We start from the raw sequence: 17,595 nt of genomic DNA on the forward strand, positions 1-17,595 counted from the left end.
ACCTCATGAAGATGATCATCACGAAGATAATATCCAACACACTAAGCGCATGCATCATAGTGTTGGGTACACAGAATAATAAATTTTCTCTTGTTTGGGAAATGACAAAGAGATAGAATAATCTCATATTGTATGAATATTAAGAGAAAATAATAGTTGTCGACAATGCTACCTCTAGAATTGTAAATGTTTCTCTTATGAGAACTCAGATCCAGAAAACAAAAGTCAATGGCAAAGTCATCTATAGCGATTATATCGGGTCAATGAAGAAAGCAATTGAGGTTGAATCTCCTACTAAGAAGAAATAAATGTTCTGCTATATCGCTGGCAAATGAAATAAATGAATATGAAATATGCAGTTAATAAACGGATTATGAAGATCCGTATAGTTCCTGAAGAATATAAATCGCAACATATGAAAAATAAATCTCATACCAAGTATTAAGAAGTCTAAGGTACAATATATTCTTGAATGAATATTGAAAGTCTCAAGAAGAGCATAGTTCTAGAAGAAATAGTCATTGAATGACTTAGTAGTGAATAACTATCTCGTTATGGATATCACATAATAATCTCTCATGTAGTAGAGAATATATCTCATAGAAGAGAAATGTTATTCACCGAAAATGATAACATCCTTGAAGGAGTTAATCCATGAAGGATATACCAGTCGATTCTTGAATAAGCACCAGTAATCCCTGAAGTGAATATAGACCCGAGAAAGAAAATGAAGCAATTCTAAACACCATGAAGGTTTCATACAAATACTCAGAAGTGTATATTGTAAAGCTAGCAATGAAATGTTGATATCCTCTAAATACCATAGAATGTATAAGAATAATGGTGATTTTAGCAATTGAATTAGTCCCCTAAATGCCAAATGTAAGACTGCATTTATTATTTAGTGGTACAATCGAAGTCCTGAAGATTTGTAGAACATATAATTTGAAAATTGCAATAAGGAAGAATCGTAAGTATTCAAACTCCAGTATAAGTTTGATGCACTATCTAGAAGATATTGAATATTGTAAACTATTTAACTCCATAATCCTCTAAAAGGATTTATTATTCTGAAGGATAAATTTATTAGGTTTGCACTAACTAATAAGTAGTCATTTATGCATGAAGCATATTGCTTCTTGTTTACTCATATTATAATTCATAGAAGAATTACGAGCCAATATTTTGAAAGATATAGTATTGTGGTACTAGCATACCATTATTAAACACATATTTATGAAAAAGTGTGGTTTGAACAATAAAGTTCAAAGGATGGCTTTATGAGGAGGAGCAATTTATTTGAATCTACATCGAATGTAATTAAACCACTAGAATTATCAAGATCAAGTAGATCATATTTGCTAAAAATGTTGAAGTTTTTGCATTTATCATGAAGATAAATATCTATTCATGAAGAATAGAATATTCTGAAGAATATATGACCAAGAAGATTAAATATTGTACTCTTTTTTCTATGTGAGTTTTTACTTGAAGGTTTCTCGCACGAGGTTTTTAATGAGACAACATGTGCAATGTAATTAACGAATGTAACGTACTCTTTTCTCCAAGAATCGTTTTTTTCCACTGGATTTTCGGATGAAGTTTTTAATGAGGCATGTGTATATCGTGGTAATCGCCCAAGGGGAAGTGTTGTAAAACATACGGACTCTATCTTAGAAGGAAATGAGAAGGAGAAATCCTAATTCTAATCCGTTTGTATGTGGACTCTTACCAAACTCTTAGGCTTTGGTAGGACTATATATACGTGGGAGCTCTATGTTGTAAATCACCAATATTTAGAGGAATAAAGAATAGTCTCCCTATCTCTTGTGTCTATGTGTTCTACTTTCATCTACTATGTTAATCATGAGAGACCAAGAGGGTAAGGTTCTAACCGCCGACAACATGTTTTATAACAGAATCGATGTGCCAGAGTACTATGTTTGGAATTACTTACAGCCTAGGTTTATTTTATTTTCACTAGCATAGTAGCATTGTTGAAACGAGCCGAGAAACTCAAGTTTATTTTTTCCGGCCCAAACCTCACCTGGGCCTCACATCGGACCAAAATTTATAGCGCTCGTCACTGACGGATGTGTTTGGGTCAGGTTTCTTGGGGGGAAATTGTAGCTCGTGCCTAGTATCATGGTTATTGTTGTCTGAAAAGCATGAACCCAGCTTATGTGCTGATAGAGTTAGGCTTTTTAGTCTCAACTCTCAGGTTAGGTCGATCGGCCCAAGATAACGTCTTGAAGGATGGAGGGGATGAGAGAGAGGAGAGGTTGTGGCAAGTTTGTTGCCTAGTAAAGTGTGAGAGATAAGGAGAGAGAAGAGAAAAGACAAATGGGAACATAGTTTAGCTACAACTATTATTGTTGAATCGTTATATGGCTTGTCTATTACAACGAGGACTTGAATAGTTTTACAAGAGCTTGGCTGAATCATTGAACTTGCCCTAACAAGTCTTGCTGAAGACATTAGTTAATCAAGGTTGATTTTGTACCTAGTAGGTTCCGGAATCAGAAAATTAACGATATCAGATAAGATAATATTGTAATCCCAGTTTGATTTTTTTTACCGCTCTTTGCCCTAGCTGCTTTAAGATGTACTAGTAAAAAAAAAGTGAGGTAGTAAAGCAACACCGGTAAAGATGGAATGCAAGTGTTACATTCAAACGAGTGCAAAAGCAGTAGTAAGTTTCCATTAATTCCATATTAGCGTAGACACTATACAACTCTCCGGAGCACCAACCAAAGCAAACTCCCCAGAAACTTGTAAAGCTCTGCATCTCTCAGGCGATGCAGCTCAGGCCCAGGCACCCTCCCAGCAAATTCCTCAGCAGCTTCTTCTGCAACACAAAACAAAAGATCATGAGAATAAAATCCTCTCCTAAATCTTGCTAGAATTTACAGTCCAGCTAGCTTTATTAGGGAAAAATATAGCTCCACTCGCTGTGAGAAATGAAGTGCTTAAGCTTTTGAAAAAAAGGTCACATCTTTGACAAATATAGCTGTTCTAGTGTTATCCTAACAAAAGCTACTTACAAAGGGTCAGCTTAGGCTAGATAAAGGTTTGTTTCAATCACATGATGAGAACTAGATAAAAAGTAAACCCACTTAGCTACACGTGGGTGCAACAAGAGACGCACTGATCTGAGAGCAAACGGGGATTACAGGGTACTTGCCTTCTTCACCCTGCACAGAAGCTGCGGGGAAATCTTGTACAGGTCCTCGTCCACAGCTCCCTTGGGCTTCCACTTCTGCTGCTCGTTCACGTAGCGCCTCCTGCCTCCCTTCCTCGCCGGCACAGCGTTTTCTTTCTCCCCCTTCACTCGAACAACGCACTGCACATCAACCACATAATCGTCAGTATCTTTGTTATAGCTAGTGCAGACTGGGTATGGAAGTGAAAATTGAAATGAAAATAGTATGAAACAGTGCTAAACTGCTAACGGACTCGATGAAAGAAATGCAGTGTTCTTTCACCTTCTTGTAGCTGTAGGGCTTGGCAGGGAACTGGGGCACCTTGAAGAGATCCTCGTCGTCCTTCTCCGCCGGCGCGGCGAAGAAGAAGGTCCCTGCCTGGAAGTACTGGGTGACGGGCATGTCGTCCCACAGGTTCCAGTCGCCGAACGCCGGGATCTGGCGCCACTTGCAGTCGTCTTGAGCCTGTCAGAAAAACGAAACGAAACTTTTTACTCCTCTGGTGTGCGACTGAACAGTACGTGCATAGTTAGAGTGTAGGAAGCAGACATATTATCGGCATGACAAAGCTTCGTCGACTGAAGAATGCAATATGTGTAATCCTGTTCTCTGAAAGTTTGGAAGCAAGAAAAACAGTATGTGAATGTAGGACACGTACGTGCTTGCTTAAAAAGAAAACAAACACTGTTACGAGCATAGTATATTTCAGATTCACAGTAGATAACTACTACTATATAGGACGAGGATATTCCAACTGCCATGGCATGTTTCTCTGTTAGCAAGGACATGGTTTATAGTTCAGTTTCGTTGTTGCAAAAGGATGCAGATATCTGACAAAAAAAAACAAGAGAAGAAAAACAACAAAGACGCTTTCTTGGCTCACCTCCATCTCGCTCGCAGTTGCCGAAGCAGGCGCCGATGTGCGAGAAGAAGAGGAGGAGGAACAGGGGGAAAGGAACTGAGCAGCAAGCAATGCAAGGGCAGTCAAAGCTGAGTTGGAATTGGGCAGCAGAGGGTTGCTCCTCTATACATAGCCGAGCGCCCGAGCGCACAAAGGCTTGGCCGAAGAGAATGTGGGGGCACACGTACCCAAACTTTTCAGAAAGCCGTCGAGGAAAAGCGAGCGCCCAAAGCAGCAGCTAGCGTTCAGCTGTTACTGATGAGCCGAGCCCGGGCAGGCAGGCAGGCAATGAGTACTAGCAACCCACAGTCACTGAGTCACTCATGCGCCGTGCATGCTGTGCAGGGCCAGAGGCGAACAGCGGCACAGGCCACCAGCACCACCCCTTGCTTTCCGAGTTCCTAGTGTCCGTAGCGCTAGCGCAGTGATGATGCTCTTCTTTTCTGTGCTCGCTGCCTCACTGCCCACTGGGCCAGATGCCCAGATTAGTTACCTATATCTCTCTGTCTCTCAAGCAAGTCTCTCTGCCTGCGTGCCTGTGTAGCGTCTCCGTCTGCGTCTCTCTCTCCATCTCCAGTAACGACTGTAAAGTTGCCGGCTTTTGGCACCAAGTCCTTGCCACCGCATGATAAACAATGAGTGTCTGTTGTGTGTGTGCGTGCCTGTCGCGCGCGTGCCCTTGTCGAACACACACACACACCCGCGGATGGCGCCGGTCGTCGCGCTCGCCAGCAGACTCCCCTCCCCGGCCGGCACCCGGCAGCCGAGCAGCTCCTCGATCAGCCGCGGCTCTCAAGGAAGGCCTGGCCGGCCGCGCATGGTGGGAGCGGGAAAAAGCGGCAAAAGCCACCCGCTTTTGCACGGAACAATGGCAAAACCACAATGATTCCAGCGGTTCCGCCCCGCGCTGCACGCCGCGCCCGCGCGGCTCGCTTTTTACTTCCCCGCCGCCGAGAGCTTTCCACCGCCGTCGCCATCGCCCGGTGACGAGGAAGGAAAAGGGCCAGTGGCTGGCTGGCGCCGAACACCGAACCCTCCCGTCTAATCGTGTACTTGACACGCTCGCTTTTCGTTGGAAAACTGACCGTAATTGAAACGGAAGAAAGAATACGTGACTTGGACCGGTCGGTCGTCGGTCATGTTACCGTGGACGTAAAAAGTCGCTGGCTGATGGGCCCTTTCGTCTTCTCTGCTCTGTTATGTGTGCATGTCACCTCCCTTTTACTACAAGTCATTCCGTGTGTCACTGCTGCTACTCACCACATGGATTGAACACGTAGACGTTATTATGAGTTATCATGACGCCAAGCTTGCTAAACGACGGGGTTCTCCGCTTCTGAAAGACAATAATTTGCCATGATTTCAAATCCTTTGCAAGAACACACATGTTTACTGGAAAGGATTACTTTGCTCTAGTACAAATTTCTTCGCACTGATGACTGGCCAGTAGTTGCTGTGAAATTATTACAAGTACCAGGCTACCAGCGACAGTGATAATGTTCACTCAAAGTGAATAAGCCCCTGCCCCTGTTTGCTAATGCAAAGGCACAGTGTCCTAAAGCTATGTTGAGTGCAGCCGAAGAAAGAAGAAAAAAACAGGATGGACCAGGCCTTCTGGTACAATCGTATATGCACGCATATACGGATGGCCTTTTTGTTGGGCCAGCTAAGAACCTTTCGGAATCTACTGCTTTGATTGACGACGACGAAGGAAAAAAAACAAACAAAAGACGGGAGCACCAGGAAGCTGGCGAATTTTCTGAATCCCGGCCCGCATAGGCGAGCTTCTCCTCCTCCTCTTCTCTTTTTGCCCCTTTATCTTTTTCCAGGTTTTTACCAGGCCCTCTGCTCCTTTTGATTAAAAGCGTGTTTGCTGCTGCCTCTCTTTTGTGTTAAGTTAGGCTTTTGATGTAAGCTAGCTTAGGGACAGTACACATGTCCGCCGTCCCGGCTGAATTGACGCGTCAAGATCTGCTTTTTATATCCATGCCTGCGTGCGGCAAAGCTTCATCCTTCTGGGCGTTCCTGCTTCTTCCTCTGCTCATCAGACGAGACAGTCGAACTGTGGAAGTCGACGCTGTAATTAATCGCAAGTCGTCTGGGTCATGGAATGCAGTCGTCTGGGTCATGGAATGCAGCACAGGTTCACCGCCAAGCCAACCATAGAAGAGAATTCTGAAGCGAATTCAGTTGACTTCGAAGCCTTTTCACAGTGTATTCTATCATCTCTGGCTCTTCCAGTTGTGTGATTTTACTGTATAATTTCGGTAGTACTCCCTCCCTCCGGTCGGAAATTTACGCCGGTTTTGCCCTGCGCGAAGTACAAAATCGGAAACCACAGCCCTGTTTGCTTAGGCTACTTTTCAGCCATAGAACAATATTTTTCTCTCACAATATTTTAGTATAAGTATCAGCATAAGCTAAATTTCTAGCATAGGCGAACACGGTGAGCAACTAGCAGTACTAGTATTTACCTGTACAAAAAAAAATCTTGGGTGTCATACGGACTACAGAGAATTGAAGTGCAGGGAGGTGGTTTTGCGTGAAACTCCAGGAGCGGTTCTGGTGCAAGCTGCAAGGGGAAGGGCTCAAAACCGCCGAAGGGGCGGCAGCCCGGCAGAACGTACGAGCGGACATTTGGGACCACGGCTCAGTCGGCTCTGCATGCATTGTCTCTGTAGTTCTGCAGACATGAAATGCCTGGTTTGTTGCTTTCCAAGTTTGAAAAAAAAAACTATGGGTGGCCTGTGGCCTACTCCTACGTTCACCTCACGAACGTAAGCATTTGTAGCCTAATAATCCACACCTCCCCCATAATTAATCATTGCTTATATCATTATTGCCATTTTTTCTGAACGCGATTACTGGCATTGGTCATCTCGGTTAATTTATCCTAAAAATCTTAGAAATACTTATGTTTGTGGGCAGATGGAGTAGAGAGAGCGGGACAATCTAATGCAATGATCGTGTAAGATATGGAATAATAAGAATGTAGTGTAAAAATAGGAGATAGTGACGTATGGGCTGAAAATTGCTAGGTCTTGGCTATGTTTTATGGGGCTAGAATCACTCAGCATGGTTGGATTTGTTGGATTGTGAGGGGGATATAGGGGGCCAAGGACTTCGCAGAGCAAAGTCACGGTGTCTTGCTCTGCCGGAGGCTGCAGCTCATCATAGTCAACCAGAAACTTATTAGGAGAGTAGAGCTTATAGAGGGGAAGCTGTTAGGATCTGTGTATCGTACTAGGGATAGATCCGAGGGGTTACTAGCTTTTGAATAGCATCACTGAACCTAGAACGCCTACTAGAGCATGTAGAACGAGAGACAGAGAGGGAAGGGAGAAGGTGCCGAACCTGACACCGCAGAGGGGGAAGGTTCAGCGGACGTCATCGGGTTCGTTGGTGATGTCTGCGCACGGACAGTGATGGTTGGTGAAGAGGGCGATGAAGACTGTCGTCGTCGATGGAGCCGGGCGGCGCGGCTGGTGGCTTCCCGTCACTAGGCTACGCCCCTCTCTGATCGAATTAGGGTTTAGATGTCGGTGGGGGGCTCGACTCAGGTCAACCTCGTGATAAGAGTCGCCGGCCCCCACCTCTTTTTATAGCGCAGGGTGACAGGGGCCCTCCAGCCATGGTGGGCTAGGCGCCTCCGATCAGGGCGCGAATCAAAGGTCCAACTGGGCCGTTGGGTCCTAGTTAGGTTAGAGATCAATCTAACAATCTCTCCCTTGATCTCTTTCCATCTTTCACTTTCATATCATTTACTTTTGTTCATTCCATTACAGATTAGCGCATAGAGCATGTCTCATCGTCACGGTCCTATTGCCGATAGATTTAACAGCTACAACACTACTACTCTGTTCTGAAATAGATACTTATCTTTGGGCCTTCTTTTGTCTAGGAAATTATAGGCTTTCCCTTAAACCCATGCCGGCTACATGTTCTCTAAACACGTTGGGTGGTAAGCCTTTTGTAAGCGGATCCGTGAGCATCTTTACTGTACTTATATGTTCAAGACTTATGACTTGGATCTCAAACTTTATCTTTCACAACATAATACTTTATGTCAATGTGTTTGGCAAGCACCACTTGATTTATTGTTATGAGCATACTGTACTGTTGGATTATTATCGCAGTATAACTTAAGTGGTCTATAGATGTCGTCAACCACCTTCAAACCGGGTACGAACTTCTTTAGCCAGTTCACCTGCCATGTTGCCTCATAACACGCTACAAACTCGGCATACATTGTGGACGATGTAGTGACGGTTTGCTTTGAGCTTTTCCATGAAATAGCTCCCCCTACGAGAGTGAATACATATCCAGACATGGATTTTCTATCATCTCCCGCGTAATCAGAATTTGAATATCCGACTATATGGAGTGAATCAGGTCTTCTATACGTCATCATGAGGTCATTTCGTTCCTTGCAAATAACGTAAGACTTTCTTTACTAATTTCCAGTGTTCTATTCTAGGATTGCTCTGGAATCTGCCAAGTAACCGAGTAACAAATGCCAAGTCAGGGCATGTACATACTTGAGCATATTGCAAGCTTCCGACAGCTGAAGCATAGTGGAACCGCTTTCATTTGATCGATCTCATATTGGTTCCCTGGGGCATTGAAAATCCTCATATCTATCGCCCTTGACTATAGGAGCCAGGTGAGGGACTACAGTTGTGCATACTGAATTTCTTTAAGATTTTCTCTATGTATGCCTTTTGTGACAGTTCTAATACCCCTTTACTTCTATCTCGGTGAATCTCGATCCCTAGAACGAAACGAAGCTTCACCAAGATCTTTCATATCAAATTTTGAGGATAAAAACTTCTTTGTCTCTAGTAGTAGACTGACATCACTACTAGCAAGTAAGATATCATCCACATATAGGACAAGGAAGATGAACTTCCCATTCTTAAACTTTATATAGACACAATTGTCCTCTACATTCTCTTTAAACTCAAAATTTCTTATTGTCTGATCAAACTTTAAGTACCACTGTCTTGACGCTTGTTTTAATCCATAAATGGATTTCTTTAGGCGGCATCCCATTCGTTCTTTTCCTTTCAAGACAAAACCTTTTGATTGTGCCATGTAAACATTTTTCTCTAAGTCCCCGTTGAGAAATATCGTCTTTACATCCATCTGATGTAATTCTAAATCGTAATGTGCCACTAATGCCATTATGATTCTGAAGGAATCCTTATATGAGACTGGAGAAAAGGTCTCATTGTAATCAATCCCTTCTCTTTGCGTAAAGCCTTTTGCCATAAGTCAGGCTTTATATCTCTCTATATTCCCTTGAGAGTTAAGTTTTATTTTGTAGACCCATTTACAGCCTACTGTTTTGGCTCCTTTAGGAATTATCTCCAAATCCCAAACCTTATTGGCATTCGTAGATTTCATTTCATCTTCCATGGCCTCAAGCCACTTTGATGAATGATCACTTCTCATGGCTTCTTCAAATGAGGTGGGATCATCCTCTATTTGAAATTACTCAGTGTTGTACACTTCATAATCAGAAGGAATAGCTGATTTTCTAACTCTTTGAGACCTTCTAGGAGCCTCCACATTTGGCACATCTTATGTTTGAGGTTGTTGTTGCTCCCCCTCATGTGTGGCAATTGGTTCTATAGGATCCTGAAGAAAAGGTTCCTCATCATCATTCATTATTGTCACAGACAGAATAACAACAGGTGCTGGCACCATAGTATCTTGTACTGTCGGTGCAGCGACAACAGGTAGTGAGAAAAATAGCTCATGAATCATCGGAGTGGGCGCATACACCCGCTTCTCTTCAAGGTCAATTTCTTGAGCTACAATGCTCCCCTTCATCAATTCATCCTCTAGGAAGACAGTGTGTCTCATTTCCACAAACTTTATATGTCTATCTAGATAGTAGAAACGAAAACCTTTTGACTTTTCTAGGTACCTAATGAAATGGCAACTTACTGTTTTGGGATCTAGCTTCCCAATGTTTGGGTTAAATACTTTAGCCTCAATAGGACTTTCTCATACACGTAAGTGGTTTAGTGAGGGTACTTTTCCTGTCCACAACTCATACGATGTTTTAGGCACCGACTTACTTGGTACTCTATTGAGAATATGAATGGCGGTTCTTAACATCTCCATCCACAGGCTCATCGGTAAGGTGGAGTAACTTATCATACTGCGCACCATATCCATCAGGGTACGATTGTGCCTTTCAGCTACTCCATTCTACTGAGGTTCACCCGGTGTAGAATACTAGGCTACTATGCCATTCTCCTATAAAAACCTTACAAAAGGTCCAAGAACTTGGCCATATGGGGTATGCCGACCGTAGTACTCCCCCCCCACGGTCGGACCTGACTATCTTAATCTTTAAATTGTGTTGGTTTTCAACTTCTGCCTTAAATATCTTAAATTTATCCAATGCTTCTGTTCTTTCTTTGATTGGATAAATATAGCCATAACGGGAGTAATCATCTGTGAATGTTATGAATGAATCATAACCATCCACACTCTTTATAGGAAAGGGACCACAGATGTCTATGTGAATAATCTATAGAATTCATGCGCTTCATTTGATATCTTTCTTAATTTTCTTTACATACTTTCCTTGTATGCAATCTCTGCATTGTTCTAAATCTGAGAGCTCTAATGGAGGAAGAATATTATTCTTAACTAGTCTTTCTATTCTCCCCTCGAAATATGGCCTAAACAACAGTGCCATAATTTCGACAACGCATCATGAGCTCTCTTTCGTTTTCTGTTTACATCCACAGACAAGGATACATTCACATTGTTGCACGTAATGTTCCCATCATCGCATATAACATTCTCATCATCACGTAGTGATAATAAATAAAGCTCATTTTGTAAGATAGCAAGACCAACACATACATCATTAAATGTTATCTTACATTTGTCATTTCCAAAATGGCAATCATATCTATCGTTGTCCAAACATGAAACATTAATCAAGTTCCTCTGTAACGAGGGAACATAAAGAACATCTCTAAGTATAAGTTTAAAATAATCAGCAAGCTCTAGAGAAAGATTGCCAACGACTTCAACTTCTGCTCGGACTCCATTTGTGACTTTAACGTGTCTTTCGCTTCTTTGCGTAGTCCTCGTCGAACGGAATCCCTGTAAAGAATTAGCAACATGAATAGTTACACCTGAGTCAATCCACCAAGTAGATTTCGAATACTATACATACAGGGATTCATTTATGAACGTAATAATGTTCTCACCTTTCTTTGCCATGATCATCTTTAGGTAACCGGGACAATCTTTCTTATAATATCACATCTTCTTGCAGTAGAGACATTGATCTTTCTCTACTGTAAACTTGTTTTGCTGAGGCTGATGCAGCATGGGACCCTTTCCCTTTGACTTTGAGGAGAAGTTAGCATTAGGATTCTTTTTCTTATTGTCTTTCAAATAATTGATAGAGCCACCATTGGCAACTTTCATTCTCTTCTCTTCTTGCACACACATAGTCATGAGCCTCTCCATGTCCCATTTCTCGGACTGTATGTTGTAGTTGACAACAAAAGTGTCAAACTCTTTTGGCAAGGAAGCAAAAATCAGATGGATAAGGAACTCATCCTTGAGAGCCAGATCCATTGATTTTAGCTTGGATGCCAAATTGCTCATCCTTAATATGTGCTCTCTAATGCCACCATTATCTGAGTACCTCTTGTTACCAGCTGCTTTATCAGCTAGGTAGCATATGTCTTTGAAGAGCCAGTGAACTGACTCTTTATTCTTTCGAGATACTCGGTGATGGTGTCACACTCTGAGATTGAGCCCACAATTACAGGCTCAATCGTGTTCTTTATCACAGCCAAACATTTTTTGTTGACAGTGACACACTTCCTATGCTCAAGGTCATAGGACATTCTTTGGGATGCAAAATCTCTCTCTCTGGTTGCCTAAGCGGCATCAGCCTCGTTTGTCTCCCTCACCGGTGCCATAGGATCTGTGGGATACATTGTGGTGACTACCCAGTCCACCTCAGCCAAGATGAAGGCTAGGTCAATCTTTTTTTCCACTCAATGTAGTTATCACCTTTAAGAGTGGGCATCTCTTTGATACAACTCATCAAGTTGTATCCGCCTGAAAACATAACTCAAATAGAGTGAGAACATAAATAATAACAATAACAATTGCATGCCTTAGTTTCAACGTTGGTCAAAATTAAAACATACAATTGCTCTATACACTAATTCTACATCACCGTTGGATAGAAATAGAATTAATGCATGACAAAACATCATAATATTGCCATTAATCAACGTTGGTCAGAATAATAACAATATTATGATCAATTAAAACATACCATTTTCAAAATTAAATTCTCCCATTGGTTCGAATTTAATAATGAAAATAACATCTTTAAATATGCAGCGGAATAAATGAACTCATTTTTTTGAATTTTACCCACAGGGAAAAATACTTTTTCTATTTTCTTTTGAGCCAATTTCTATTTTTCAATTTTGCTGGAAAAAGAAAAATATGAAACCGGGCTCTTTCTTTATTGTTACTGGGCCCAAAACCGGCAATTCAGCTTGGCCCACACCACTGTGCGGCGCCCGGCCGCACCCAGGCCGCAACCTGGGCTTGGGCCGGCAAAGTCGCTCGGCCGCGCGCGCCCGCCTGGGCCGCGAGTTGGCCCGCTCTATCTCGGCCGTCCGTCCAGATCCAACGGCCACGCGCGCGTTTCGCTCGGAATAAAAAACCCGACGCCGCGCGCCCCCGAGGAAACCCTAGAGGTCATTCGGCTCTTTCCTCTCTCTCTCTTCGCTGCTCTCTCTTCTCTCCTCAGCACAGCAGTACCGAGCGAGCAACCGAGAGCGATGACGGTGGAGCGATGGCGCCGTCGCCGGCCCCCTCGCCAGCGTGCGCGCTCCCCGGCGGGTGAGCGCGCTGCCGTCGAGCGGCCTGGCTGCGGCGCCCCCTTGGCCAGAGCCCGGCGAGCAGCGTCCCGACTCGGTGTTCTTTTCCCCGCGCGCCGACGAGGCAGTATCGCTGCGCAGTGGCGAGGTAGGCCACCCCTTCCCCTTCTTCCCCTTTGGCTTTGCTTCTCTGTTGGTGCTCGGATTCAACCGATTTGGGAAGGGGATCAAAGTTAGGGTTAGGGTTTTACTGTTGTTCTTTTTCCTGAATTGATAGCGGGTTTTAGAGTTCGGTTTAAACGTGAATCCGAGCCCTCCTTCTTCTTTCTTTAACCCAGTTAGGGTGAGGGTTCATCCGAACCCTCCTTTCTTTAACCCAGTTAGAGTTAGGGTTCGGCTTTCTTCCGAGACCCCTTCTTTTCTCAGATCCGAAAGGATCTAAACTGATAAGCTAGATCTATACCTAAACCTCGCTCTGGTACCATTGTTAGAATCTGTGGATCATACTAGGGATAGATCCGAGAGGCTACTGGCTTTTGAATAGCATCACTGAACCTAGAACGCCTACTAGAGCATGTAGAACGAGAGACAGAGAGGGAAGAGAGAATGTGCCGAACCTGACACCGCAGAGGGGGAAGGTTCAGCGGACGCCATCGGGTTCGTTGGTGATGTCTGCGCATGGACAGCGACGGTCGGTGAAGAGGGCGATGAAGACGTCGTCGTCGATGGAGCGGGAGGCGCGGCTGGTGGCTTCCTGTCACTGGCTGCGCCCCTCTCTGATCGGATTAGGGTTTAGATGTCGGTGGGGGGCTCGGCTTAGGTCAACCTCGTGATAAGAGCCGCCGGCCCCCACCTCTTTTTACAGCACAGGTGACAGAGGCCCTCCAGCCATGGTGGGGTGGGCACCCTCGATTAGGGCGTGAATCAAAGGCCTGTCTGGGCCGTTAGGTCCAGTTAGGTTAGAGATCAATCTAACAGAAGCATCCAATATTCCCAATTCCCAACCGATCACGTCCTTAGTCAACCGTATTAAACTCGTTCTACGTACGCCTACAAAGTACATATACGTATAATTTAAGGCTGCTACAACGGCGCCCGCCAGCCCGTCAGCCGCCGCTGCTGACCACGTCGACGTACGCGTACTTTTGCGCACATTCTTCGCCGTGTAGTAGTATCGTCTCCACAGCCCACAGGTCGAGCAGCGGCGGCTACTTGCTGCGGCGGTCTGGCCGTTGACCTCGAACCGATGAGACCCCGACGGCGAGTTGGCGATTTGCTCGCGCGCGCGCGAGCACATTTGCACATGCATGCACGGCGCTGGCCACGCTGTCATCTCGTTTCCCCGCGCTATATATACGCCCTCCTTCGTCGATCGTGACACGCAACGACACGGATCACAAGTGCTGCAGGCCGGCTACGTAGACACACCACACTGTGAGCGCTGCCTAGCTACAACCTAGCCGATAGTCCAAAGACATCATATCGATCGATCCGACGATGGCCGCAAGGAAGGAGGTGATCAGCATCGCACTGGCGATCGCGCTTCTGGTCGCGGCGGCCGAGGCTGGGACGTGCAACGTCGACGCTGGCGCGGTGATGCACCATTGCAAGTCCGCCTGCTCGAGCTGGTGGTGGGGTGGCGGGGCAACGCCAAGCCAGGGCTGCTGCAACGCCCTGAGATACGCCGACTTCGGTTGCGTCTGCCGCAACTACTGGGGTACGCTCAGGAGCACGCCCTACGCCGGCTGCGCCATGGCGATCCCTTCCAGGTGCAACATCCGGGGCGCGCCCAGCTCGTGCTAGTCTCGCTGCTGCTAGCTACGGAGGCATGCACACCGAGCGAGCGAGCTCACCTAGCATGCATGAATGCAAACCAGCAGCTTCGACTCCGGTCAAGATCGACAAAATTTGGCTCGACTCTCAATCCGTAGCCAAACTGATGATTGTGTTAATAATTTGGACGTCCGTTATTTTTTTTCATTCCTTCATTAATTTGTGTGTGAGTTGATTCTTCGTTTTGAGTTGTCGTTGGTCTGATCTGATGCTGGCCCGGCCTGCCGGCCGGCGGACGGTCCATTGTGTCTGACTGTCTGTACGAATGCTGTTCATAATTTCAGTCTCTATGCATGGAAGAAATGACATAAACTCGATCTGTGGGTCTACGTTGACACGTTGTGAAACTGAACCATACAATACAATCTACTTAATCGCATGTCTGTGCCATGAAATGCAACACAGTTCCAATCTTGTGTAGTACTTCATCCAAAAAAAAGGAATGCTATTCTAGAATGTTGTCAAGTCAAATGATCTTAAATCAAACCAACTTTATAAAAAAGTGTCAATATTTATAATACTAAATAGCTATTATTATATTCATCATAAAATATACACTACTACAGAAAATCTTTTACACAGCGTTTCCATTTGGGCCTCGGAGGCGGGCGGACTTTTAAACCGCCTCGGTTAATGCCTGGGATTAACTGAGGCGATCACTTTTTATTAACCGAGGCGGTCATCCTAACGCAACCGTCTCGATTAATACTTTAACCGAGGCGGTCACATTATAAGGCCTGCCTCGGTAAATAGTGGCCCAGCTCCCAGCCCCGGCAAAGTCCATTTCTATTATTCTACCGGGCACATATATAACCAAGACATAGGGTTCGTTGCTCACTCTACCCAAGCATCTCTCCCAGCTGCACCCGCTCATCCACTTCTCTTTCCACTTCCTCCCTCCCGTAACGCGCGAGGCGCTCCCTCTCTCTCTCTCTCTCCCGGCGGTCCCTTCCTCTGTCGATGCGGGACCCACGGGATACACCGCAAGGAAGATAGGAGATCTAGTTTGATTAGGATTTATCCCATGTAATCCTAGTAGTAATACTACCCTGTAATCCTACTAGGACTCTACATTGTAAACCGACTAGGACTCTGGCCTCCTGACTATATAAAGGAGGGCGGAGTTCCTGGACTTAGATAACACAAGACTTTACAATCAATCCAACGCAAAGACTAACGCCGAACTGGACGTAGGGTTATTACTCGATTACGGTCGAGGGCCCGAACTAGGATAAATCGACTGTCTCTTGCATTTACCGTCGAGTTCTGCATACGCTGAAGCCCGAACAAACTGCCCCGGGTACCCCCGTGGTTGACTATCGGTGGTAAAACGACAGCTGGCGCGCCAGGTAGGGACTTTCGGCGCAATTGCATTCGAGAGCTCGATGGACCTCAAGATCAATATTCGCAGCCCTCGTCGACGACTCGCTGCGGCTCTCATCGGCCCTGGTCGACGACTCGCCGTGCTCATGATCTTCTTCAGCGTCGTCCGTGGTCTGGAGTTTTCAGCTACTGCAATGAACGCTGGATCCAATTTTGAATCTCGCCGAGACGAATCCTTCTACTTCGTCTCCCCCGCAACCACACCACACGTGTCAAGATCGGGGGATACAAATTGATGTGGTGGCAGTCTAAGCGGCGATGCATCAACAGGCAAACAAGGAAGCGTGATCAGACACGCAGGCCAACTGCAGGTTGTCAGGATAAGACTCGCATGCATCATGTACAGCACGAACTCGCAGCAATTTGGGTTCGGCGACAACTCGGCGTCTCGCGCCAGGCAGCTTGCAACGAGAACTCATGACCCGAGACAACTAAGACAGGATACTCCGAATCGACTACGCCTTTGTCCAAAGGCCTGACTTTGCATCGGATGCGGCGTGAAGTCTAGCGACAACTCGAGTCGAAAGATGTACAGCAACAACCTGGAAGATGTTCACGGGAAGCTACAAGGGTTACTCGGACTCAACGTACTGATCTGGGACGGGTCCGGTCGATCACGGATTGGTCTGTGAACTACTCAACCGGATGCTGGGAATGATCTATTTTCATCAACAACCACCTTGCTGCGGTATCCGACTACTCTGCTGCTGTGTCCGACTACTCGTCCGCATGTCTGAGTACTTTGCCGCGGTGACCGACTACTTGGTTGTGGTGTCCGACTACTCGGCCACAAAGGTCAATCTAATGCTCGGGGGCTCCTTAGCTCAAAACGCTAGGATCACGTCCTGATTCTACCACGCGGCTGTCAATTAAGCTAAGTCATGTTTTAATATTTTTTCAAATATTCTTTAATCATCATATATCTCCGGATATTATCCATATGCCTCCGCGGCTCTACTACAGTTGCATCCCCGGCTACTAAAGTCTTCTCTTAACAGTTGTTAATTTACCTGGGTTACAGAGGACTTAATCCGTGAAGCCTACTTGTCGGGAAGGTGCAAGAGGTGTTTAAACGTAACAGGCTACCTACCTAGGGAAATTACATAGCCTAGTAAGAGCAAGACGTGAAAAAATTTAATATGCATTTTATAATGTCTTCTCTTAACGGTTGTTAATTTACCTGGGTTGCTGAGGCCTTAATCCGTGAAGCCTACTCACCGGAAAGGTGCGAGAGGTGTTTAAACGTAACAGGTTACCTACCTAGGAAAATTACATAGCCTAGTAATAGCAAGACACGAAAAAATTTAATATGCATTTTATAATACTAGGACATACTTCCAACTTGATATCTTGCATATCAATTATTATATACTTTCGTATGATTACTTTG

General features: G+C 45.0%; 2 protein-coding genes across 3 annotated transcripts; one reads left to right on the forward strand and one right to left on the reverse strand.

Moving 5' to 3' along the window:
* Window positions 1–2,664: 2,664 nt before the first annotated feature.
* Window positions 2,665–4,264, reverse strand: LOC136453853 (uncharacterized). 2 transcript variants are annotated; one of them, XM_066454407.1, is made up of 5 exons: window positions 4,087–4,264; window positions 3,753–3,812; window positions 3,486–3,668; window positions 3,185–3,343; window positions 2,665–2,848 (listed from the first exon to the last, which is right to left on the reverse strand). In XM_066454407.1, the coding sequence occupies exons 3-5, from the start codon at window positions 3,603–3,605 to the stop codon at window positions 2,792–2,794; spliced, it is 336 nt and encodes a 111-aa protein (XP_066310504.1). In that variant the 5' UTR covers window positions 3,606–3,668; window positions 3,753–3,812; window positions 4,087–4,264; the 3' UTR covers window positions 2,665–2,791. The 2 variants fall into 2 exon arrangements, with proteins under 2 accessions (XP_066310504.1, XP_066310503.1); XM_066454406.1 differs by lacking the exon at window positions 3,753–3,812 and having other exon boundaries at window positions 4,087–4,263.
* Window positions 4,265–14,486: 10,222 nt separating this feature from the next.
* Window positions 14,487–14,792, forward strand: LOC136455476 (putative lipid-transfer protein DIR1). Its single transcript, XM_066455486.1, has one exon. It carries the CDS (start codon window positions 14,487–14,489, stop codon window positions 14,790–14,792), a length of 306 nt encoding a protein of 101 aa, XP_066311583.1.
* Window positions 14,793–17,595: the final 2,803 nt, after the last annotated feature.

Source organism: Miscanthus floridulus, chromosome 5, assembly GCF_019320115.1.
Source record: "Miscanthus floridulus cultivar M001 chromosome 5, ASM1932011v1, whole genome shotgun sequence".
Lineage (NCBI taxonomy): Eukaryota > Viridiplantae > Streptophyta > Magnoliopsida > Poales > Poaceae > Miscanthus > Miscanthus floridulus.